This window comes from Eurosta solidaginis, chromosome 4 (genome assembly GCF_040869045.1).
Source record: "Eurosta solidaginis isolate ZX-2024a chromosome 4, ASM4086904v1, whole genome shotgun sequence".
In the NCBI taxonomy this organism is placed as follows: Eukaryota; Metazoa; Arthropoda; class Insecta; order Diptera; family Tephritidae; genus Eurosta; species Eurosta solidaginis.
The window spans coordinates 51,019,524-51,045,760 of record NC_090322.1 but is presented as its reverse complement, the minus strand read 5'-3'; the positions used below and the strand labels follow the sequence as shown (position 1 = coordinate 51,045,760).

Here is a 26,237-nt window from a genome sequence, read left to right as displayed (position 1 = left end):
CGATTAGACGAGAAAATTTGGCTCTCATAAACGCGTTCTGTGTGCGTAAGTTGCCAAAAGAAATTACGAATTCTGTTCGGATGAGAATAAAGGCCTGCTTTTGATGCAGATCTATTCTTCTGATTAAAGGGCTGAGTATTGCTGCCACATATCATCATAATGCTTCAAAAAATGTCCTCTTGCCAGCATTTGTTATAGGGGTGGTTCTGTATCAAACAGCTGACTGTCATCAGTGCTATCAATGTAATGCTCATCATATTGTAACGAATTTAGTGAAATTCCTCTTATTTGCGACCTTCTGCTAACGTTCGTATCGCTAAACTGTTGAATAAAATAACTCCAATATTCAATAATGCAAAATTGTCTTTATTAGAATACTTCATAATAACACTTATACTTCGCAACCAATAGCGTGCTAAAATCAAACTGATTGCCCATGCCTCAGCTGGTGCTGCTTTTATTCTCTTCGGTTTCCTCGTTTGCATATTTCCAGGCGTTTCTCCTTCTCTTTCACCAGCTGTAAACTACAGATGCACGTTTATAGCTTCTCGCATAGCAATATGCGCGATGATTGCATACTTTTATGAGTATCTCAGATATAGGCATGTGTATGTGTGAGAACTACTTTGCTGATGATTGCATACTTTTGTGAGTATCTCTCCGCTGCTGTATGTACATATGTGTAAACATAATGATTGATTTGTTTATGTAGATACAAGTGACTGCTTAGTATCGGCTTAGAGATGATAGTATGCCTTAGTGTTGCTAATATTCGTCACAATATCATATATGTAGGGAGGAATTTCATATAAAAAGGATTACGTTTCGGTCCATATAAAGTTTAAGCGTAAACGTCTATAGATGTAAAAAAATCACAGTTATTATATCTAAGTGTAATTCAAATGTGATATATGTAAAGGGTTAAGGCGTCAAACTTTAAACACACCTCTGAAATTGCTGCGCATAAAATTAGTACTACTAAATTTCAATACACATTATACTCAGATGTAACTGAAATATGTGTCTATGTTTCACCTCTACATTAATTCTATGTATCGCCTCTTAAAATGGTGCGTGTCCACAATTCATCGCAACTGATTCAGCTATATGTTATACACAGACATACAACAGAGGGTTGTGTCCTTGTTTTTCGGAACACCCTGTGCTGTAGCTAGTTGTTTAACCACTGCCGCTAGATGGGTCTCCTAAGCATTATCTAAGCGAGTAAACGTATACTCGTGTAAAAAAAAACGACTAATATAATGAAACTTAAAATTTATAAAGTAAATATCACTACAAAATCGAAAAATTAGAGAAAAGGGCAAACTTTGTTTGATTCCTTTTAAAAAGATTGTAGAATTGAAAAATTGTAATATTCTAATTGACACTAAATAGTATTGTTCGTAAAGAGAGAACTGTCAAATCCAATTACACTTTGTTGAATGCACTTTGGTTACACCCACACTTTAGGAAAAATTTCTCAAACTTTTTTTAATTTAGATACAAATTAGGAAGTACCTGTCAGTCCCGAAAAAATGGAAATTTTTGTACTGAGTGAGGGCAGTGTATAAACTTTGGGCAAACAAACATATTTTATATATAAAAAAAACATCTACCGAACAGGTGCTAATGGGGTGCAGGGGGGGGGGGGGGTGAGTTTGTAGCCACACTTGTATCAACAGCGCTGAAGTCTGAGCTATATGTTATCCAATGGCAACGACTATTTCAGAACCACATACGACTGAACCAGTTAAGAACGCAACGAAACGGGAAAATCGCCATTTCGTAGGGCACCGCATTGTTAAAAGTACGAGTTGAAAGCACTGCTACAGCATAGAATTAGAACTAGGACCGTCTCTTAATCTGATAGAACAGTCGTTACCCTGCAAAAGTCGCGAGTACTCCCTATGGACCAAGCGAGTGCTCCAAAATTAACCACAATTCATACAAAAAATATGGTCCAATTAACATTGCGATGTCCTAGGACTGGACCATATACTCCAGCTCAGCGTTACTTCAGAGTAATCCATGAAGTACTCCACACAAGTGGGTCACATGATCCAACGATTTTGGCAGGGCATGTCAGAACTACACCGTTCCCAGCTGTAAATGAGAAAGCTTCACTTGAAAATAAGAATAGTCAATTGCAAATTAGAAAGCGTCAAATTAGAGATGTCTATGTTATCTCGATCGATTTTCAGGTACAGGAAAATTTAGAAACATGAAAATTTCAAAATGCGATATCTCAACGAAAAAAATTGATATTTGAGCAAATTCAACGCCAATTGAAAGAAGAAGATTTAGAAGTATTTATAGATGCCATCCTTTAATTTTGGTGAAAGAAAACATCTGCAAGGCTACATAACCTCAAATATGGACAAAAACGGTGTTAGGATATCTTAAAAACCAGAGCTGATAGAGTGAAATGCTGTCGGCCTGTGTTATTGACCATTTAATACTATTGTTCGTTGTAGTAGTTTTACAAAAAAAAAAAAACAAAATATGAATTTTTTAGCAAATAATAAAAAGCACCTACTGCTTATTATAAGTTACCTTCAACGTTTATTGAGATAAAACAATTTGACAAAATAATGAAAAATTTTGGCATGAAAAAAATGTACGAAAAATTTTACTTATTTTTTCAATTAATCAAACTAAATTTTAAGGTATAGCTGTGTGTTGTCCTGCTTAAAGAGGCGTATATTGTTTCAAATGAATGCATTAATTTGTGAAATGAAAAAATTTGATTCAAAATATTCAATAAAAAACGATTCTCTCACTAAAAGTTTGAGCATAATTTTAGTTTGATTAAAGGTTGGGTGGTTGGTTGGTATATTGGAAGGGATATGAATAAATAAACAACAATTCTAAATCTGCTAATGGCACTGCACAAAAATATATGTTTTAATTTTCCAATTGAATTAGGCCGAGCAACGCCAGGCAACGAGTAGCTAGTACATTTATAAACAAACAATTATAGGAAATTTCCTTTGACAAAAGTAAAGCAAACTATTTTGTTAAGACTAGCGGGAATATGCATGTATAAAAAGAGCAAAATCTGTTTGTTCAACTAATTAAAAAAAATATGTTCTTTGTATAGCTTTAACTTAAATTGTTTTTCTTATGTCGAATTCCTAGAATGTAGAAGAAAAAGCGTTTGCTTATTTTTTATTCACACCACTCAATTTGGTATAAATAGCGCCCACAAAATTTATCATACTGTAACGAATTTACTAGCTAATCCTCTTATTTGCAACCCTCTGCTAAGTTCGAATCACTAAACTGTTGAATAAATAACTCCAATATTTAGTAATGCAAAATGGCCTCTATTAAAGTACTTCACAATAAGACTCAAACTTTGCAACGAATAGCTTGCTTAGTAACCAAACTGATTGATAGCTCAAATGAAACTCACTCTTCGCCTCTACTGTCGCGCCTTTTATACTTTTTGTTTTCTCATTGCATCTTCCAGGCTTTTCCATTCCAGAACTTACTAGTTAGTTTCAGCTACAAAATCGCCAGCCACAACTACGTTTATAACTTCTCATTTGAGTAATACTTGCACAAATTATTGCTCTCTCTTGTGAGCAATTCAGATAAGATATATGCATGTGTTTGTGCATTGCTTCTCTGCTGCTCGTATACGTACATGGTACCTATATATTCAATACATTAAGCGAAGACATCAAACAAGAACAAAATATTGAATCATTCAAGCGAAAATGTATATATTTTGTAAGAAAATAGCATATCCAAATTTTGTAAATAATATCAATGTAATTACAAGTAATCATATTATTACTAAATAAATCAATCAATCAATCAATCAATCAATCAATATGTGTAGACGCAATTCTTGTTTCGTTTATGTAGATACATAATGATTGATCTATGGATGTGCATGATATCACTGTTTAGCATCGGCTTAGAGATAGCAGTACCCCTTAGTTTTGCTAATATTCGTAACAATACTTTATACTTAAAAAGTAGTCCCAAAGGTTTTAAAGTAAAATGGATTCGGACATTTTTTTCGCGATCCTGTCTCTCGTTCTTAGTTGCAATTTTACCCATACGAATGCGCAACTTCGCGGTTTAAATGGCGAAGACTTAAAAATAGAGCAGACCCCACACACGGTAGCAATTTTTTATGAAGACAAGTATGTTTGCGTTGGTTCGTTAGTAAATATGGAATCGGTGGTAACATCTGCGCGCTGCGTAGCAGAGCGAAATGAGAAAAAGTTCATCGTTCTAGCTGGTCAAGAAAATAGGCGTCGGCTAAACGAAGAAGGAGTAGAACAACGCAAAGTACTTAAAATATTTTATGATAAGAATTACTATAATCGTGATGATGCATTTATGGACATTGCTATGTTAAAAGTGGGTCCATGCTTTCAGGAGACTGAAAGAATAAAATCAATACCTCTTTGTCAGCATGAGTTATGTGAGGGCTCAGATCTGGAAGTTAGTGGATGGGGTGCGGTAACTTCATTTAGTTCGAGAGCTGGTAAATTTCTCAAAACTCCTAAACTGGTTGTAAAAGATAAATTTGACTGCTTTGAACCTTACGGCAAAAATGTTTATTTATCAAATACAGCCATGTGTGCTGGACAGCTAGAAAAAAATCCAACTTTTGGAGATACTGGAGCAGCGGGCGTTTTTCAAGGACAACTTTGTGCGGTGGCACTTTTTGGTCGTACAGACATCGCTCCGTATGTAATTACAGATATAAGAAATCGATATATTTCCCAGTTTTTAAACGAACATATAGGAAGTACTTGTAGGCTGTCGATATAAATTTACTGTTAAGTGGAATATCACCCTAACTCGACTGAACGCCGAATTACGAATTATTTTGAGATAGGGCGTTTTACAAACAGCAGTTGAGATATGGTGATATTCCACGCAGCAGTCCAAATATTTATATTTTTTTATTGTATCATGTAGAAATAAACATTAATGATTACGAGTAAATAAATATTTTTGATTTTATGCAATAAAAGGGCGACACATGTAAATGCCTTTTGCTGTGAGACCAAACTTTGTTCAATACTGTAAGTTTCATGTTTGAATATATTGTAGGACATGTTCTTGTTATTTGTTGTTGAATCCTCTGAGCAATACTTATTACATCTTGAGCAGTTGTTTAATCGCCTTCAATCATACGGTTTAAATTCCTTAGTGTACATTTGTCATTGTCTCGTTCCGCAAGTGTCGAATATCTTCGACGAAGTGTTGCTGTTGAATGTTCCATATTAGTTTACATAATTGGCGCTTAACCGTTTAAAGGATTATGGCCGTCCAACAAGGCGCGCCAGTCGCTTCTTCGCTCTGCCAACCGCCGCCAATTGGTCACGCCAAGGGAGTTTAAATCGTTTTCCACCGTGTCCTTCCAACGGAGTGGAGCCGCCATCTTCCTTTGCTTCCATAAGCGGGTTCCGATAGAAACACTTTTTTAGCCGGAGCATCATCGTTCATTCGCGTAACATGACCTAGCCAGCGCAGCCGCTGCGTTTTAATTCGCTGGACTATGTTGATGTCTGCGTAAAGCTCGTACAGCTCATCGTTAAATCTTCTTCGGTACTTGCCATTGCCAACACGTAGAGGTCCACAAATCTTTCGAAGAACTTTTCTCTCGAACACTCCCAGAGCCGCTTCATCTGCTGCTGCAGGACGCGCACGATAAGTAACTTGTAGAGTATGATTTTCGTTTGCCGAGAGAGGACTTTACTTTTCAATATCCTACCTAGCCCAAAGTAGCATTTATTGGCAAAAGTGATTCTTCGCTGGGATTCAGAGCTGATGTTGTTGTAAGTGTTGATGCTGGTCCCAAAAAAACGAAGTATTTTACTATGTCGAAATTATGGCTGGCAACAGTAGGGTGGTTGTGAAGGTGCATATGCGCCGACTCATTGCTCGATGACAGCAGGTACTTCGTTTTGTGCTCATTCACCATCAAACTCATCAGGCATGCTTAACCAACGAAACGATATCATTTCGTTACGATAATCAACGTTAATAAACGAAACGAAGTCATTTCGTTTCGTTTATTAACGTTAAGATCGTCAAATTAACGAAATGATTTCGTTTCGTTTTCTGCCATATCAAAACGAAATCAAATCGTTTATGTTGATTATTAATTTCAAACTATGCCGGCAAAGCTGATTGATGGCGGAGTCATTAAAGGTGAAAGCATTAGCCAAGCTGATTGCAACTTTTCTCATGAATTTTGACAGTACGAACATTTCTCAGAGTATTTTTGACATTACCACCAACGAATTACACAAACAAATTACATAGAGTTTGTGTGTGTATGTGCGCTCGTTGTTGCCACCTTACGGCTTCACCATGGCTATAGCATTGCCAGCACAATTCAAACATAAAGTATCACGTTTTCGTTAACGTTTTTAACGTTAACGAAAGCTTTTCGTTTCGGTTAAAAACGAGATACAATTTATCTTGATAATTTCTTTATCGATAATATTTCGAAGTGTTTCAACGGAAACGGTGGAAATTTTTTGATAAACGATTAGCTTAACGTTAAGGTGCATCCCTGAAACTCATCTTTACCGCTTCTTTTTCCAGTTTGGAGTAAGCATAATCAGCATATGCGAGTAATTGCACGCTTTCATAGAATATTGGTCCAGAGCGGTTAAGTTCTGCAGCTAGTATTATTTTCTCAAGCATCAAATTAAAGGAATCGCACGATAGGGGGTCTGAAACCTCGTTTAGTTTCGAACGGCTCGGAGAGGTCCTTCCAAATTCTGACTGAGCTTATGGTGTTGCTCAACGTCATTTTGCACAGCCGTATAAGTTTTCCGGGAAACCAAATTCATAGCTCCTTTTCGTGCTGTCGAAGGCGGCTTTAAAGTCGACGAAGAGGTGATGTGTGTCGCTTCTCTTTTCACGGGTTTTTTCCAAGATTTGGCACATTGTGAAAATCTGGTCGATGCTAGATTTACCAGGTCTGAAGCCGCACTGATAAGGTCCAATCAGCCGGTTCACGGTGGGCTTAAATCTTTCACACAATACACTTGACAGGACCTGATATGCGATATTAAGAAGGCTGATTCCGCAATAGTTGGCGCAGTTTGCAGTATCCCCTTTCCTGTGGACTGGGCAAAGAACACTTAGATTCCAATCGTCGGGCATGCACTCGTCCGACCATATTTTACAAAGAAGCTGATACATGCGCCTTACCAACTCCTCGCCGCCGTATTTGAATAGATCCGCATGCAATCCATCAGCGCCCGCGGCCTTGTTGTTTTTCAATCTGGTTATTGCTATTCTGACTTAGTCATAATCGGGTGGGGGACATTATTCCATCATCATCGATTGCGGTATCGGGCTTGTCTTACCTGTGCGGTAAATCGCTGTCTCCATTTCGGAGAGCAGAGAAGTGTTCCCTTCATAATCTAAGTACTCTCTGGACATCAGTTCCATATAATGCTTAGCAATGCGCGGTGTAGTTCGTCGGAAGTGAGAGGTCCACTAGTAATATATGTAACCGGTTTCTTAAGTTTTGTGATAAAACGAAACATTCATGCCACCATTCGAATTTCTTTAGTATGGGAATTATACCTATCGAGAGTATCAAGGTTGTAGTTACTGGTTATAGTTTTCTTAAATACCGATTTCCGCAATTCCATATTTACAACTCCCATACCGATATCTTTATATTGTTCACGAGGCTTTTTGTTTATGTTTTCAGTAAGAAATGCAGGACCTGTGAACCAAATTCAGCTTTCAAGTTCAACCGGTGTGCTTCCTCTGGACACAGCTGATTTACTTTTCGTTGGTACATGTCTCCAATGAGCATCCAATGTTAACTGCTGTATTTCCGATACTCTGTTGCAAACGAAAGCTGAAGGCGTAGCTGAATGCAGTTGAAGCCAGTGAAGTACAATTCTGTCCAAGTACAAATTTGTCCAAAGAAATGTATCAGAATTATAATTAGAAAACAAAGGTTTAATTTTCGTTAAAAGTCGGGAGAGTAGTTGTGCACCACAAAGCTCCAGTTTTGGTAGTGACTGTTGTTTGGTAGGGGCCACCCTGGACTTCGCCGTCAGAAGGCGCACGCGAACATTGCCTTCACAATCAAGAATGCGGGTATATCCACAGCCATACGCGCGATTCGACGAATCACAAAATCCATGTATTTGCAAAGACTGAATATTAGTTGATAAGCAGTACCTTGGAACCTACAGAAAGTAAGCTGAAAAAGCTCCCTGTTCCTTGTTCCTCAAAGCAAATCGATTTTTTTTTCGATTTATATTCATCATCGGCAAGCACAACGTTTGATGGGATATGCCAAGAAGATGTGTCTATCTCCGGTTCTGGCTGATAAGCGATGTGCGACGTGATACAAAACGTGAGTGGTAGTTCAAACTCTGTGGCTTGCGACTTAATATTCGTAGATGTTTTATATATTTAATATTGGTGGATGGCTCACCTATGCTCTTGATCTCAATGTTATGTTTGCTGCGCGGGAGCATCAGTTTTTGCGAAAGTTCATCCGTGATAAAGTTTACTTATGGGCAGGAATCAAGCAAGGCTCGGCCAAGACGATAATTTTCGGAAGCATCGCGTGGTTAATGTGGTCCGACAAAGTGTTGTTCATGTGCGTGTGAACGGCGGATGGCAAAGAAATTTTTGATGACTCCGAAGTAGTCCCTCGATGCAACAAACTATGGTGTTGACGGGAGGAAACTTTGCACTTGAACATTGATATGCAATTTGACAATTGATGTTCCTTCGGAAGACAATTAATGCAAATACCCATTTTCTTCGCATGGTCAAAGCGTTGCGACACACTAAGAGGTTTGAACCGGTCGCAGTATTCTATTTTGTGGGTGTTACTAGAACACACCGAACACAATGGATTTGAGCAAACAAATGAATAACCCTTGTTTTTAATCTTTACTTTTGAAGCCTTGATGGGGTATGACGTACAGGTCCAACGGCGTGAGCGTTGCCAACTGAGTCGAAGTATTGGCAACGTCTATCTAAAACTTTGATTCAATCTGTCCTGCCCGGTAGTGTTTTGAAATCCAACGACTCCTTCAATTTACGAGTGCTTTCTCCATCTGCTTTCTACAAAACTAAATAAATTAGCATGGGTTTTGCAATTTGGCTTTCCAGGGCCGGATTAACAAGTAGGCAGTTGCCTGGGGCCCCCGATTTCAGGGGCCCCCGAAAAATTAAAAAGACTTCTAAAATTTTCTTTCAAACATAAAATTCTAGAGTGTGAAAGAAAAATAACTGAATAACTGAAAATAATTTTTACTGAAATAAATAAAACTGAATTGACCGCATTCAAAAGGCGACGACCGACATACTAGACAAGGTTCCGAAAAAGAACATTTCCGATTCATTTGACAAATTGTATTAGCATGCAAGGAAGTGTATCGAAGTAAAAGGAGAGTATATTGAATAATAAAAAAGAATCATCTCAAAATGTACACTGTTTGTTTTTATTTTGAAAAATTTCGGTTATTTTTGGAACAGAGGGTGTAGAAGCCTTCAACTATATTTTGACTGCTATGCGTTCAGTGAGTAAGTCATTGCAAAGTGAAAAAGCAGATTTGCAAACTTTTTTGTACGGATCGTTAGAAGAAAGTTTAGTTTCATTCCGTGAAAAGTTCAATGATTTCGAGGAAAAAACAAAACAATTATTACCTGGTGTAGGTTATACAGAAATCGTAAAACGTACTCGTCGTAGAAAAAACGAACCTAATGGCGGAAATGCTCCAGAAGTAGAATTTTCGCCTCGCGATGATTTTAGGACAAAAGGCTTCCTCGAAATCATCGACAATCTTCACAGTGAAATCAAACGACGTGCGGAAGTGTATATGGAAGTTTCAGAGAGATTTGCATTTCTTATCAACTTTTCTGTGATGGAGACCTCCACGAAGCTATAAATAACTTAGTTCGTTTTTATTCTAGAGATTTGGAAGAATTTTTCATTAAAATAAAACAATTCCAAAGTTACGTGAACTCCAGATACACTGATGCACAAAAAACTCATAGTCATTTGTATAAGATTCTAATGGAAGATCAATTAGCCGATGTATTACCTAACACAGAAATAGCTCTTCGGATTTTTTTAACATTGATGATCACAAATTCTTCTGCCGAACGATCTTTCTCGCAATTAAAAATAATCAAAGCTGCTGAAAGAGCTACAACGCGACAAGAGCGACTCGAGATTTTAAGTATACTTTGCATTGAATCAGATTTATTGAACAAAATCGATATTGATGATATAATTGATGAATTTGCCGAAAACAAATGTAGAAAACGACATGTTTAAAATGTAGATAGTAATTTTATTGATATTATTACATTGTGACATTAAAATTTTTATGAAAGATATAAGTTTTTATTTTTTAATCGAAAAAAGAAGGGAACGGACGTTATAAAGGGCCACAAAATTGATGGTTGCCTAGGGCCCCTTTGAGGGTTAATGCGGCCCTCATTGCCGCACCCAGAGAATTCTTGAATGTTTAAAAAAGAAGTGGCTGACTTAAAAAAAAAAACATAAATATTGAATGAAACTGCTAAAACTTTTGTAAAAATAATTTTAAAAAATTCATATTGATTGATTTGTTATAGAAATCTAAAAGGTTACTTCGCCTTGCCCATTCACATACCAAATTTCGCGAAGTTTTCTTTTTGAAAAATTCGAATCAAAATCCATTGAAATCAAAATTCGTTCTATTCTCTTCAATGGTCGACTTGTCATAGAATGACTCACACATTACTCTAAATACTTAAGTAATATATGCTAATTACTAATAAGAACAAGAAGAATAAGATTAATATAAATACACACAAACATACGCACACGCAACGAGAAAAAAACTACGAACTATTTATGTTGTGTGTGCGAATATATTTTAATAAAATCATTTATATTGAAATTTTAATTGCTTCTAATTTGTTGTTGTGCTTTGTATCTAATTCCTATATTATTTTTATGCAAATTGCTGCGCCAAATGTCCATTAGTGCACGAACCCATACATACATACATCTGTACATTCAAAACAGTTAATATATACAAGCAGGTGTCGTTTGGCGTGCGCTATCTATGCAAATTAAGTGCAATTGCAGCACCAACAACAACAACAGAGGCGTTAGTATCAGCGCCAACAGTAATATTTATGAGGTGTGCACTAACAACAATAAAAATATGTAATAACAATGAAAACTGAAATAGATTGTAGTAAGCATGAGAAATAAATAAATTAGTTTAAAGACATACACACACACACACAAACATACGCAAATACAGTTGTGGGTGAGCAAAATGGCATCAACTCTTAATATGATGAGTCGGGCCCGTGCGCATCTTGCGCTACCAATATAAAAGTCTCTTATCAAATATCAACAGAATTCAGATGTTCTATCAATCAATTAAAATTACGCTACCATCTGGCGTATGATAACAACTGTCGGTAATGCATTGCAAATATTCACAATAATGCCATAGTACAAATAGATTTCTTTGTGTGCTCACAATCGTTTATTTTTAACAAATTATTGTAATAAAATATAGCTAAACAAAAGCACTACGACCAAAATTGCCCAAAGCTAATAGCCGAATTTCCGTCTTTACAACCAGAATATAGAAATAGAATAAGAGCGAAAAAGGGGTCCGCACATAAAAACACCAATTAGAAATAATAGCCGTGTTTTTTTATACACGCGTATACGTTTACGTTTGCGCGTGAAAAAAAACGCCTATCCTCGCTTAGATAATGCTTAGGAGACCCATCTAGCGGCAATGGTTAAATAACTAGCTACAGCCACAGGGTGTACCGAAAAGCGGAGACACAACCCTCTGATGGCCATAGGGTATAACATATAGCTAAATCAGTTGCGATGAATTGTGGACACACATAGAATACATAGAATTAGTGTAGAGGGTGAAACAAAAACACATATTTCAGTTACATCTGAGTATAATGCGTATTGAAATTTAGTAGTACACATTTTATGCGCAGCAGTTTCAGAGGTGTATTTAAAGTTTGACGCTTAGCAGTCCATATAAAGTTTAAGCGTATAGACGTTTACGTGCAAAAAAAAACACGGCTAATATATATGATGATTTAGACAAATCGTTGTAATTTTGATATGCTCGTGATAATCAATAGATTTTCAACATTTCATTCAACGAACGTGCGATGTTGCCACAGCTGCTCAAACTTTGCCGAAGAACGTGATGCTCTGTCATAAAAAGTAACACTGCTGCAACAACTGCAGCTCGAACACACCCGTAATGTATATCCTCTGATAGCAGCAGCCATATGGTTCATCCATGTTTGAACATGTAAGAGGACTTTGATGATAATTTTTGAGTGCCGCGTCTTTTAAATGGGGCGTAGCACTCAACACAACAACAACCTTTCGTTAAAATCCTCAAGAATGTCATTTATGACCACAACCCAGAGTAGCAGAGGGAGTTTCCCTTGTGGCGTACCTTTGCACACCCTTTTCTGGACTGCAATACCGTGTAAACCGTCGCAATAGTTCTACCGCACAAAAATTCGGCCAGAACCCCCTCGACTCCGTACCCAGCAAATTCTGAATGTGGTAGTTCTTTAACTGAATTCAGAAAGGGCGCGTTTTTCAATAAGATTGTGAGGTAAAACAACTTCCCCTATAGCGCATATCAATTTCAAAGCTTTTCTAAGACAAGGAGTTTTCTAAAAGCTGCCAAGATAGGGTAATATTTCGTACAGCAGTCGCGATGTTCCTGCATTTTTATATTTCTTCTGTCTTAGATCTAATTACATTTTAATGCAGATTTTAAAAATAAATTGAAAATTATGCAGTTTGGAATTTGTGAGCTACTTTTTTAACCGCAACTGTAAAGTTTTTATGTTTATATCTGCAACAGTGTGTAGTTTTAAGTATTAAAAATAATATTTAAAGAAAATCATAAAGTTATTAAGTATGTATATATGTACAATATATACAATGTATGGTATATATATGTATATATAAAAATACAAACATACTTATAAAAACATATATATGTATTCTAAAAATGTATAAAACTTATATACATATATACCTACAATAAAACGATATTATTAATATACAAATGTAAAATATGTATATATACATGTGTTTTTCTTTCAATCTGAATGCATCTTGGGTCTATTCTTTAGTATTTTGAGGTAAGGCCTGTTTTAACAAACCCCCATTGAGATACATATCTTTGCTTACGGCATGCGGAAATCCAACCTGGCCGATCCGTACGGATCTAAGATGACATGTCCACAGTGCTACCAGAAGTTTGTACGGCAACCGAACTGAAAACCCCCCATCAAGAAACGGGATCCATGTAAGAAAATAACTCAGTCCTCTTGACAAATACTAAGAACTTTCTAGGACCTATCTTTTTGTAGCGATGCTGTCACTCCAAAACTTTGGGAAGTGTTATCGATGTTGATGGTCCGGATATTGATAAGGTACTCCAGAACAATTGATATAACCACAATGAAATTTCTAGGCCATAGCACTGCACACCCTCCTTCAGTGAGGAGTCCATGGTCGCCAGGGCCTAAGTTGTCTATATTACCTACTAAATTGGCGCTTAACCGTTTAAACAATTATGGCTATCCAACAAGGCGCGCCAGCCGCTTCTTTGTTGGGTTAACTGGCGACAATTGGTCACACCAACGGAATTTAACTGACTGATTTTGTTTTGTTGATTTTCCGACAGGGTGGATAAATGATGTGTATTGGAACGATTTTCCGTCATTCCTATCTATTATTCTACCGTCGAATGTTTTCTGTTTGTAGCCACACAAATCGATTAGTAAACCACCCTCGATTCTGAATAAACACACAGCATAACTAAATATACACAAGCATCAATTTTGACAATACCTGCTCATGTACCTACGAACTATAAATACAGGGCAAACGACAACAACAGATCAGAACGAAAATCGACACTGATGATGGCACAACGCCGAATCCGGTTTATTTCAAAACCAAATTTGACAAGGGATGACGGAAAATCGTTCCAATACACGGAATTTAACTCGTTTTCACCTGGTTCCTCCAGCGGAGTTGAGGCCGCCCTGTTGCTCTGTTCCATGGGCGGTTTCCGATCAAAATACATTCTTAGCCGGAGCATCAACCTTCATTCTCATAACTTAGCTTAACCAACGTAGCCGCTGCGTTTTAATTCGCTGGACTATGTTGATGTCTGCGTAAGGCTGGTACCATAGCGGAATGATACAAGGTGGCAGCATGGTGACATACCTACAAACATAAATAAAAATTCCATGTACTTTGTTTTTGTAAATTTGATGGACAAATGTCAAAATCGTACGGCACCGGAAGTTGATGTATCAAATAAAATAAAAAAGTTTATAATCAGCTGTTCCATGCTGCCACCTTGTGTCGTTGCGCCATGGCTGGTACAGCTCATCATTAAATCTTCTTTGGTACACGCCGTCGACAACGCATAGATGCCCGTAAATCTTTCAAAGAACCTTTCTCTCGAAAACTCCCAGAGCCGCCTCATCTGATGTTGGCATGGTTAATGCTTCTGTACCATATAACAGGACGGGAACGATAAGTTGCTTTGTAAAGCACGATTTTCTCTTGCCGATAGAGTACTTTAATTTTCAATTGCCTACGTAGTCTTGAGTGGCACTTATTAGCAAGATCACACAAATGAGATATTATAAATGAGAAAAATATAATGAAAGATTTTTCCGGTTTCTAAGTCAAATGACATTGCATTGTCAGGTATGTTATCTGTCTTCGTAGTTGCATTATGGTGAAATAAGTAAGTATGCAAGTGTGGTGAAATAACTAAGTATGCAATTAACCCTACCCCACTCGCCTTTCAACAATGACGTTAGGTAGTTGTTGAAATTCTGCTGCCTCACGACGCATACATATATAACGCTTCTTCCTTCGAGAAAGAAGCGGGCACTGTTAACATAAACACAGAGATAAACGGGCTTGAGCCTGTCAATTGATACCGTCATAGGCTTGGTTCCGATGAGAGTAAGTTTATGGGTATCTATTGATAACAGCATGAGGGCCATAATAAGATGCTTTGAGAGGTTTACGTCACTTAGAAATACGTGGCTACACAAGCGCAGATCCTTTGGTATGTATACTTTTGTCTCCGTAGTTTCGGTATATGTTGCAAGCCCTACGCTATGATACAATCATATTTGCAATGGAATTCGCTTCGCTTAGCTGAGTTACAATGGGTTAGAATGATCTCCTTTGAGATACGTAGCCCACTTTTACTAATATCCAGAAGTACAGTGGTATAACGTGTGCCAAGTATGTGTAGAGTTCCTGCTAAGCTACATAAAACAAAAGCGTTTGTTGTTTTAATTTTATTTATTTCAACTGTTTATTGGTTTATCTTAATATTCAACACTATTTTATTTTAGTTTTCATAATGACTGCTGTGAATGTCCAATAAATTTTCTAGTATTGTATATGTTTGTATATTGTTTAGGCAATAATGTAAACAATATTAAATCATTACTGCTTTAAAAATGAAAAATTCAGTTAGCTCGCGCATCTTCAAATAAAAAACAAAATTTGGCTTGTTGATCAATAAACGAAGAGTGCGTTGAATATTTTAAAATATACACAACTTAACTATCGTAAGGGTATTTAGGATTTTATTATAACCCTTGGATGCAACTAAACATACATTTTAATGGTTTTTATTTTTGTTTTAAATAAATATTGACTAACAAATGTTTAAACGTAATATAATTACTAAATACATGAACGGAAATTTTTTAAATGAGGAAGAATAATAAAACAATTAAATGAATACTTCTTGCTGTAGGACGATGAACGATTGACGCATTACATAATTAACAAGTGAATGGCAAATGAATTGCAAACGTTTTATGACTCTAATTATAATATTGCAAAGATTTTATTGATATTAAAATTTTTGCTAGAGGAACGATTTGCTACATATTCCTACATATGCATTAATGCATTACCATACATACATGTATACATATATGCGTGTATATTTTTTCCTATTCGAACGTACAATACTTTTGATGCTAAGCAGTTTCTTTTAAATACTTAAATTTTAAATTAATAATTTGTTTCTTCTTTTTGTTTATGAATAACGCTGCAGTGGGTAAAATTTATTGTATTGAGCGAATGAGTAACGGGCGCATATACACGATGCTTCGTACAGTTTCGTATATATATATAGAATGGCTATTGTTTGTCTCATTCTTTTCACAGTTTAGCACAAATTTCATTTGTAAATTCAGAACATTTAGCTTTGCCACCCAAATCGCCAGTCAAATATTTTCCCTCCTTAATCACTTCAAAACAAGCTGCTTCGATTTTAGCAGCATGATCATTCAACTCCATGTGTCGCAACATCATAACAGCCGATAGAAGTAGAGCAGTGGGATTGGCTAAATCCTTGCCAGCGATATCGGGAGCTGTACCATGCACCTGTAAAAGAACAAATATATTAGTTAGTAAATGTTATATGTAAATCAATTAAATTATACATACAGATTCAAATAGGGCGCCATTCAAACCCATGTTGCCGGATGGTGTGAGACCCAAACCACCAACGAGACCAGCGCACATATCAGATAGAATATCACCATACAAGTTGGGCATTACCTGAAATGAAAGTGAACTAATAATTGTTTCAATAATACTAGCGGCGCTAGGAATTCCACTGGAAATCAGAAATTATGGAACCTGGAGCCTTCGATAATTTCACTGCGTATTTCTTATTTTCCTCTTATTTCTTTCTATGCTTAAGATGAACCGTCCTAAGACTTGTCCCATGTACATTTGCAGCGTTGCAGATGTTGAGTTCACAACTCTCAGATTAGGTGGAGTGCATTGTTATTTAAGGGATTGTATAGGGCAAATCTTTCAAGAGGTTGAATGCAATTCATAGCTTCCTCTCCAACCAAATTATCAACCTCACCCACCCAGTCTTTTTAGCATGCAAAACCCCATGATCATCAGTGTAGGCGGAGGGGACGACCCAGAAGGTTTAACGTTTTCATTTGAAATCCTTCCCGAGATGATTGGGCTAATGTCTGAATGGAGCTATATTAATCGATTAATCCCCACAAAAATTTAGGGGAGTCTTCTTATCGCTACAAGAAGAAGTAAAGTACCTTACGCTTGGAAGTGGAAAATTTCAATTTCCTGGCGTCCAGCAATTCCATTCTACTCGCCTGAGTGTCTGGTCACAAGGGCATAGGGGAAATGTTCTTGTTTTCGTAATGCATTTCTGGATATGAAAACTAAAATCTAAATTTGGAGAGCCGTCGGCTTTTTGGAAGTCCTGGGACCAAGTCTTCGGCAAAAAATTGGCATTGTTTAAGGATTATTGTTTCACGATGACTTTTCTGTAGAGGTTTTGGCGTTTACTTTTACCAAAATAACGACAAAACAAACGGAATTGAATTACACACTAAAGAGCACTAAGAAAACACCATTGTGCTAATATATCGGAAGTAATTTTAAACATTCTTGTCATAAGTTTACAGGAAAAACTATCTAAGCTTGGGCCGCTAACATATTCTGTGTGTATTAGGCTTAGGGCCGCTTATCTGGATGTTGTTGGTTTAATTATATGCTAATCTGGATCAAACGGCTGAGTGGGCAGGTGCCGAATCTCATCTTACGCAGGTGTTTTCTTATCCCTCTTGGAGGCGAAGCTAGATCAAGCAGTGTGCTGGGATGTCCTGGTTCGTGATAATTCTGCAAAAACTGTCTGGTCCCCATTCCATTATGTTCTTTTATGTTGAGCTTTTATGTCTCACTATGTTACGGCGCCGCGTAGCACAAGGGCGGCGGTCAGTTGCTTTGAAATTTCTTACATACATACATACAATTTCAGGGCCACGTGCCATGAAGGCAAGAGTGTTATCTTTGGAAGACTGATAGCCGGTAGCGTAACGCCATCGACGTGAACGTACAATACTTGTCTTTTCTATTTCTACACGTCGTACATAAAATAGGCGTGGATGTAGTCTGTGATAGTGCCAGGTCGCACGAGAAGAGGAAACCAGAAAGCCTGGGGCGATAGCTTTTTATTTTAGAAACTAATTCGTCTTTCTAAGGGGTAGGTCCTGTTGTCATTATCGAGAAGTCGGAAGAGGGCAGTCCCACACCCTGTTTAATTTTCCTTGGTTCAGTGTAACCCCACTAAATTGCAGAAACTCTCTCGAATATGAAAACGTGGAAACACCTCCCTGGTGGGAACTTCACAACATTTTCCTTTTTAGTTTTCTACAAATTAGCGGAACGGGCCCTACTTTTTTTAAACTGACTCCGAACGGCAGCTGCTAGGCATATGCATTTTTACTAGAAACTCTTCATGGTAGAAAAACACTCGGGAGTGTTTGCCGAACCAATGGCTAAGGGCGACGCCGCATGGAAAATTTTTTTTCTGATTGAAAGTCAAAATGTTTGATGTTGGGTTGGGATCTGAACCCAGAAACCTTGGTGTGGTAAGTAAGAATGGTTTTTTAAACATACCAGCACATCATACTTTTTGGGATCTTGCACCATATTCAAACACACGGTATCCAAATAACGTTCTTCAAATTGAATTTCCGGGTATTTCTCGGCCATTTCACGCGCACAGCGCAAAAACAAACCGTCCGACATGCGCCTGCAAGTTGTAAAAAAACTATTAGGATATCCTAATTCATAAAAAGTATATATACTAGTATGTACTTACATAATATTTGCTTTGTGCACAACGGTAACCTTTTTCCTACCGTTGGCCTTAGCGTACTGGAAGGCATATTCGGCAACACGTTTCGATGCCTCTTCTGTAATCAGCTTGATACTCTGCACAACTCCATCAACAATTTCGTGTTCGATACCAGAGTATTCACCTTCGGTGTTCTCACGAATTGTCACCACATCGACATCATCGTAAAGTGTTTTATAACCCGCAAGACTACGACATGGTCTTACGTTGGCGTATAAATTGAATTCTTTACGCAACGCTAAATTCAAAGAGCGATGACCTTTACCAACTGGTGTCATGAGGGGGCCTTTCAAGCCGATTTTGTTTGTATTGACTGAATCGATGGCAGCTTGAGGGATGCCGTATTTACCATCAGAGCCCTGTAAATTACATATTTAATTTTAAGAATTTTGGATTATTGTTTATGTGTTAAAAGCTACTGAATTGATATAAAAGGAGGCCGAAAGAGTGTAAGGGTAATACACAAACAAGGTTGTTGCAAACTCGTTTTTATAATCGATCCAAACCATGGGAATTTTAGGGCTATATTAAATCAAATTTTTATGAACCACGGATGGTACTCGAATTGAATTTGAAATATGAAAATTGAGAAGGTCCAACAAGGTTAAATGAATTTCTTGGACCACATGCTCAAATACTGGGGAAACCAGCGTATTAAATACTTTTCATATGAAAATGTCGTAAATAAAACCCTTATGTGGTTTTTATGTAGCAGTTGAGTCATCCAACCTTAACACTCCGCACTTCCAGCAGCAACGTATTTATTTATTTATTTCTGATTATTCAGTTTCTTGCAGATATGGAAAAATATGTATAGGCTTAATTCGCCCAAAAAGTATGCATTACTATAGCTTGGCATTATGTTTGTACACATTTCCAATCAAACAATAGTATCCATACAAATATTTTAAACAAACGTAAATATAATTAATTTAAATGAATAGGAAAATTATATTAACAGACCCCTATCAATGAAACGAATATGTATGCTGAATTTCTTAAAACCAGACAGTCTTATCGAGCAGCTACGTAACATTGTGCTAGTATAGATAGCATACAAAGTGCAAGTGCGCAAATTAAACACCTCGTGATTAGCGCACACACTTATGCTCATGAAAATACATCGCAAATTAATTTATATTTATAACTTTAAAAAATGTACTTAAATCATATCTAAATACTCAATTTGTTAAGGCATTTATTATTGTTTGTCAGAACAATTAATTGGTCTTTAATTGTAAAAGAAAGGGGAATATCCGAAAGCTATTTATGATTGTTGTTTTTCCCCATCGGCTTAGGGGTCAGAATATACCCGCGGTAGGTATGCCTGTCGTAAGAGGCGACTAAAATACCAAATTCAAGGGGCTGTGTAGCGCAACACTTCAGGTTGCCAGCGCAATATACAGCTTCTCCTAACCCAATTGTCAACCTCACCTATCGCGGCGAATCCTGTTTCACTAACAGACGAGGCTCTGGCGACCAAAAGCTCCTCATGGAACTTGGGGTGGGGAGGGAGGGATGGCCTGAAGGTTGCGGCCATATAAATCGATCCCGAGATGGTCGGGCTAGCACCTTAATGGTGCTGTGTTACCGGATCTGTATCCGGCAAAGCACCATCACATCGATAACACTCCCCAAAGCGTTCTGGAAGTAACCTTATCGCTACAACAACAACGACAACATTGTTGTCTTTGATTCTGAAAAACGATAACTATGAGATGTATGCAATTGTTCAAACTCAGTCGATAGCGGGTTAGGGGGTCAGAATATACCCGCGGTAGGTATGCCTGTCGTAAGAGGCGACTAAAATGCCAGATTCAAGGGGCTGTGTAGCGCAACCCTTCAGGTTGCCAGCGCAATATATAGCTTCTCCAAACCCAATTGTCAACCTCACCTATCCGCGGCGAATCCTGTTTCACTAACAGACGAGGCTCTGGCGACCCCAAGCTCCTCAAGGAACTTGGGGTGGGGAGGGAGGGATGGCCTGAAGGTTTAACGTGGTCACATAAATCGTTCCCAAGATGGTCGGGCTAGCACTTTAATGATGCTGTGTTACCGGAGCGTACCGGATCTGTATCCGGCAAAGGACCATCAGATCGATAACACTCCCCAAAGCCTTCGGGGAGCAACCTTATCGCTACAACAACAACAACAACAACGAGATTTTAAACAATCAAGCTTAGTTGAACGACTTTTGCTTTGTTTTTTGAACAAGAACAAATATTTTTCACAGCGAAAGTATCGCAGGAGATTCAAGGGGTTGATAAGCACAGTTCAAAGCTTTATAGCCTCACAGCTTCCGCAACTCAATAGTAAACATCACCTATGCCGTGGGAATCCTGTTACAAATGCGAATGTATCGTACACGTATTTAGAAGACGAAGCTGGAGACTCCAAGTTCCTCATGGAGATAAAGGGTAGGGGCCGGATAGCATATAAGGTTCAATGTGGTCACACTAAATCGTTCCCGAGATACCTAGTACCTTAATGGTGTTTTCACAGGAACGGACCGGATCTACATATATCCAGTAAAGGAGCATCTACTACGATAAAAGCTTCGGGGAGTGTCTTTATCGCTGGAACAACAACCTCGAGGAAGCAGACTCCCTATTTAGACGCCCTACAAGAAGAAGAAGAAGACGAATCCAGCACCGTTTTCGTAAATATTAAGGCACTTGTAAATCAACATTCCTAACCTCGCTGCTGATTACGTTGCCACATCTACGCGATGTCATTATGAAAAACTTAAGCTGTACCAGAGTCAACTTCTTGTTTGTACCTGAAAAAGCTGAATATAAATACAACTTGATTCGTTTTGACCATAATCGAACCGATTCAAATACCAGAAAATAGATAAGCAAATTAACTTCTTCATATCTGTGATATTCGTTTAAAGTTGATGTTAATTAAGATTTATTTATTATAGTGAAATCGTTTTATAAAAAACTACCACACTAAGCAAATAGTTGCTTAGTTTATCTCTGTCCCTAAACGACAACACGATAACCATTAGTTTTTTAAAAGATGTATCAGCTTCCCTACGAGAGAACAATGGGTATTCAGACACTCCCTTGGAAGGATTGTTATGATCTGCTTTAGCTCCAATTAATATAGATCTTACATTGTCTAGCTGCTTTGATGCACCATCTGACCCTACCGACCATTTCCCATCAAACTTCTAGAATTCGTTAAAAATACTATGATATCAACACCTACAAGGTATAACGGTTCCTAACATTATTGACGTTTTTCCGCAATGGAAAATTTTAAATTTCTCTTTATTATTTTTTCTCAAACAAAAACAAATTTGAGTATTTTATTTTTTGATTTCCTGTTGTTCGGAGCCTGCCAGATGAGAAAACGGTTATACCTTGTAGGTATTTTTATCATGAACAATACTATTACTTTCAGGGCACCACTGTTACAACAACAGCAACTTTCAGGGCATTGATAATTCCGAAAATATAGGCATTCTGTCCTAAGTTCCATTTGATTCAAACCAAATGAAAATGGGGAATGGCTATGAACCAAAAAGCTACAAAGATCGATGCCAACGCTGGCTGCTGCAATATTAAAGAACAATTATCTTTTTTTTTTTTTTTTTTTGATGTAAGCTTGTTGGCCAGGTATTTCTCTTAGTGTGAGTTCATATAAATTTCTGGATTGAACATCGAGTGTAAATTTAGTGTGTCCTTGGGACCACGAGCACACGATGGTAGTACCTTAGAGGCCAGAACCATGTGTAGCAGTCCGCTTCATGATTTGTGGTTTCAATTGTAGATTGTATTTTTAGTGTATTTGGTTTTTAAATGGCACCACGCCAATAACAAAGTCCTTTATATTGTTTTCCAATTACGTCTTTTAAACTGTTCTATTCTTTGTGTGTTTGTTTTTTCAATGGCACCACGCCAAGCACAAAATCTTTTACATTGCATTCTTAGTGTCAGTATTTTAATAATTCATTTTCAAGATTGTTGTCGTAAAATTTGGTTTTTTAAGGGCACCACGCCACTCACAAAGTCCTTTCTCTATATATATTTTTTTTTCTTTTTAATTCTTTTCGTTTAATTTTTATTTGTTGTTTCGTTTTTAGCCGTAAAATTGAATTTATGTATATCCACTCTTCAGTTTTTTTCGTTGTTTAATTTTGGTAGGAAAGTTTTTGTCGTGTTAGGTATTATAGTTGTGTATTGTCAATAAAGCTGTCTTTGTGTAGTATTTGTACTGCTTTAGAAAAAGCCGAATGTCTACTCTTGCCAAAAATTCTTTTTTTTTTATTTATTTAATTATTTTCCCTTTCTTTCCGATTATCTGTAGTCAACCATTTATGTTGTATTGAGTTATTAGTTTTCAATCCCGTTATTTGTTCTTTTTGTCCTTGGTGGAGTTATATGTATATTATCGCCATTTATATCTAGGGTAATCTCTACCCCGTTATATGTTCCGTTAATCATATATATATGAATTTATGTAAAACGAAAGTTTTACTTATATTTTTGTATTTCACATAATTTTTAATTAAATGTTGATAATATTTTTTTAACATTTTAATAATGTTATTTGATTTTCATTGCTCCGTATTTTTGCCCGTTTGCAGTTTATATGTTGAACGCACTCATCAACATTTTAATGCCAAAACCGATTTTGCCCGATCGCAATTGAGTCTTTTTGCACAATTTGCATATTTTTACGACGAAAATTATTTAGTAATGTTATTCATTGAAAAAGTTTCACTTTTTAGTTATTTAACGCGAAACACGTTTTACTTACGCGTAACGCTGTGAAATTCCTTGCGGTCTGGATTTGTACTCAATCACATGTTATAAAGTCCAATTTTTCATATGGTTGAGCTGCAAGGAATTTCAGCGAACCGTTCACGACGAGATTGAACAATTATCTTCTGGATAAATAAATAGGAAGAAGAAACGCTTGAAATAGTTGACGCGTTGAACAAACCGTATCCGCTACACTTGTGTTAATACTATTAACTATCAGCAACGATGCGTGACTTTAAGCAAGTATCTTTACCGTTAAAAACAAAAAAGATTCATTCAACTCGTAGCAGTACCTCGGAGTGTTATATAGAATAAAAAGTGCGGCTAAAAACTGACTACTACAAAAATGGTATATCTTTTGCACATTTGCTTGTTTATAAAGCTGTGCTTTAATGAAGCACAGTCCATGTTTAGACGAAAGAGTCGCTACTTCGCATTTTCATCCATTTATTAACAAGGTTAACATAAACTCACCATAACCGGTGTGACATCAACCGATTCCCATTCAATTGGAACATTAGCAGCTGCGAAAATTTTTTGCACAGCAGCAGAAATTTCTGGGCCAATACCATCGCCAGGAATTAGAGTGACCTTTCTAGTACCAGACACATAGCCGCGAGCAGATGTGGGCGCAGTGCTAACCTGTAATCAAAAAATGAGACATGGATTACAAATTAAGCAAACATTTAATTCAAAAAATATATATTCTAGGGCATAACCAACGATCTATTGATCATTGTATATGTTTACCTTTACAATGCTATTTATTTTATTGGAGTAAACAACAAAACTTTACCCAATTAAATTAAAACACATGCTAACTACACAACTCGTTCTCACAGTAAACAAATGCTCTTTATTCGCTTATCAGCAGTCAAAGAAAGTCGAATTTGCACGCGCTCCTATTTCATATCTGTCGACGCGTACAAACTTATATTGCATTTGATATTACATAAGTGCTCAGCTGCTCACACTTTTCAATCAACTCATTAGCCCACTCGCCCAGTTCATTAACACAATACTTGATTTAGGAGCTTCCATCTTCAACCCTCAAGTGGTGATTTGTTGCCAGACAACCAGTTTTGGAGAGGCGCTGTAGATATGATGCCTTCAATCGGTATGTCGCGCACACGAATCTCTTATTGAGGATATACAATTTTCTAGTTGTTAAAAAATAGGATTTTCGTCTTAGTTTGTTAGCTAATACATCAACAACGGATCTATATTAAGAAATATATGTATTTATTTCATTTTCTCCAAAACAGAAACTGCCATTGAACATTTTTGCAATGTCTCGTCGCTAAATTTTTTGAATTCAATCAATTTGGTGTTATGTAAAATGGTTTTTGGCTGATATAGCAAAACTTTTCATAAAAAAAAGCGTTACGCTCAAGCGTACGAACCTTAATATTAGCCGTTGCATCGCTCAGATGCTCCTGTCCAAAACGCTCGATAGAAACTCCAAAACTTTTTAACTAAAATAGAACGCGTAGCAAACATAAAAGGATAAAACCAGGTGACAAGGAGATTTAGTTTAACACTGAGGTATAACAAATGGTTAGCAATGATAACATAAAAAAGCTATTGAATTTCTCTTAAGCTTCACTCACAATCTTTTGTATTAATCTTGCTGCCATTTCTTTGTTATTTCGTGTAAATTATTCACTAAATATATATATTTCGTTATTCCCAACTACGGCACCAAACCAACATAAGCACAAGCACCTCCTCACTTTCCAAAAAATTCGTCGGAATTGTAAATTTTACCAAGTAGCGCAACTAACAGCTGATCGGTGAAAATTCGCACATTCACACGCACAGTTCTCGACTCAGTTTCAAAACAAAACTTTAGATTATTTAATTCAAATTTTAAAGTGAGATACTCCTTACAAATTTATGTATACAGAATACATATGGCGTATTTGTTGTTATTAAAACAATAGTTTTATTTACACTAAAGCTTTTATCATTTTTTTTTTAACTTTGAAAAATCTCCGAACACCATTCCTTCATTATATGACATTCGACTGCCTAGTCCACTACCTTCCACTCTATTCGCAACATAACCTCTACTTAAGCTGCCAAACTAAATAGTAAACAATGTTCGTCGGAAAACTGGCAAAAAAAATTCTAATGAGTAGAATTGGCTGCGTTTGCAATTTGACAGTCGGTGTTTTGCTTGCTTCTTTTTCCTCAATTACGTTCACAGTAGTGCCAAATGAGTTTATATACGAAATAGTTTCAAAATATTTGCGACGTGTTTTCGGCTCATACAGAAGTTTAAATATCGATTCTTAAGTGACATGACCTATTCCCAAGTGACATATCGTACGTTTTTTACTTGAGTTTACTCCACAGTTAAAGGACACTACAATTAAGGGGCATAGCCCCATGTATAAAACCCCTCGGCACGTGTACCTACAAAACAATCAAGCAACAGCAAAATTGGCAGCGCTGTAACAAAACTGTTGAACATGGATTTAACAGCGCCATAAGACCCCCAGCGGTGGCGTAGTTCAAAACGGTCGACATTTGGGACGTTCATGTTGTAAATAAGATCACGGAGGATTTAGTCGGTGATAATGCCAGGTTTCGCGAGGGAAAAAACTGGAAAGATCAGGGAGGTAGCCATTTATTCTGTTGCAGAGCTCATTGATCTGTGGGCCTGGGCCTGTGGTCA

The 26,237-nt window shown here is 37.0% G+C and overlaps 2 protein-coding genes across 2 annotated transcripts in view; one reads left to right on the top strand and one right to left on the bottom strand.

Moving 5' to 3' along the window:
- The window catches only part of LOC137249732 (uncharacterized), a 161,658-nt gene extending 150,659 nt beyond the window's left edge, over nucleotides 1–10,999 (top strand). The window contains exon 8 of the transcript XR_010952516.1: nucleotides 3,473–10,999. The gene's annotated coding sequence lies outside the window, so the exon portion shown is untranslated. The remainder of the gene's footprint in view (nucleotides 1–3,472) is intronic.
- Nucleotides 11,000–15,363: 4,364 nt separating this feature from the next.
- On the bottom strand, nucleotides 15,364–25,324 carry Idh3a (isocitrate dehydrogenase [NAD] subunit alpha, mitochondrial). The gene is made up of 6 exons (XM_067781517.1): nucleotides 25,168–25,324; nucleotides 24,032–24,199; nucleotides 18,747–19,141; nucleotides 18,542–18,677; nucleotides 16,547–16,660; nucleotides 15,364–16,483 (listed from the first exon to the last, which is right to left on the bottom strand). The coding sequence occupies exons 1-6, from the start codon at nucleotides 25,192–25,194 to the stop codon at nucleotides 16,259–16,261; spliced, it is 1,065 nt and encodes a 354-aa protein (XP_067637618.1). The 5' UTR covers nucleotides 25,195–25,324; the 3' UTR covers nucleotides 15,364–16,258.
- Between the last annotated feature and the right edge of the window lie 913 nt (nucleotides 25,325–26,237).

Bases quoted from the DNA above. Each gene is read 5' to 3' on its own strand.
- Idh3a (XM_067781517.1), bottom strand. From the start codon at position 25,194: ATGGCAGCAAGATTAATACAAAAGATT. The intron at 18,678-18,746 runs GTAAGTACATAC...TACAACTTGCAG, and splicing joins GTGCACAAAGCAAATATTAT to GCGCATGTCGGACGGTTTGT. The intron at 16,484-16,546 runs GTATGTATAATT...GTTCTTTTACAG, and splicing joins ATGGCGCCCTATTTGAATCT to GTGCATGGTACAGCTCCCGA.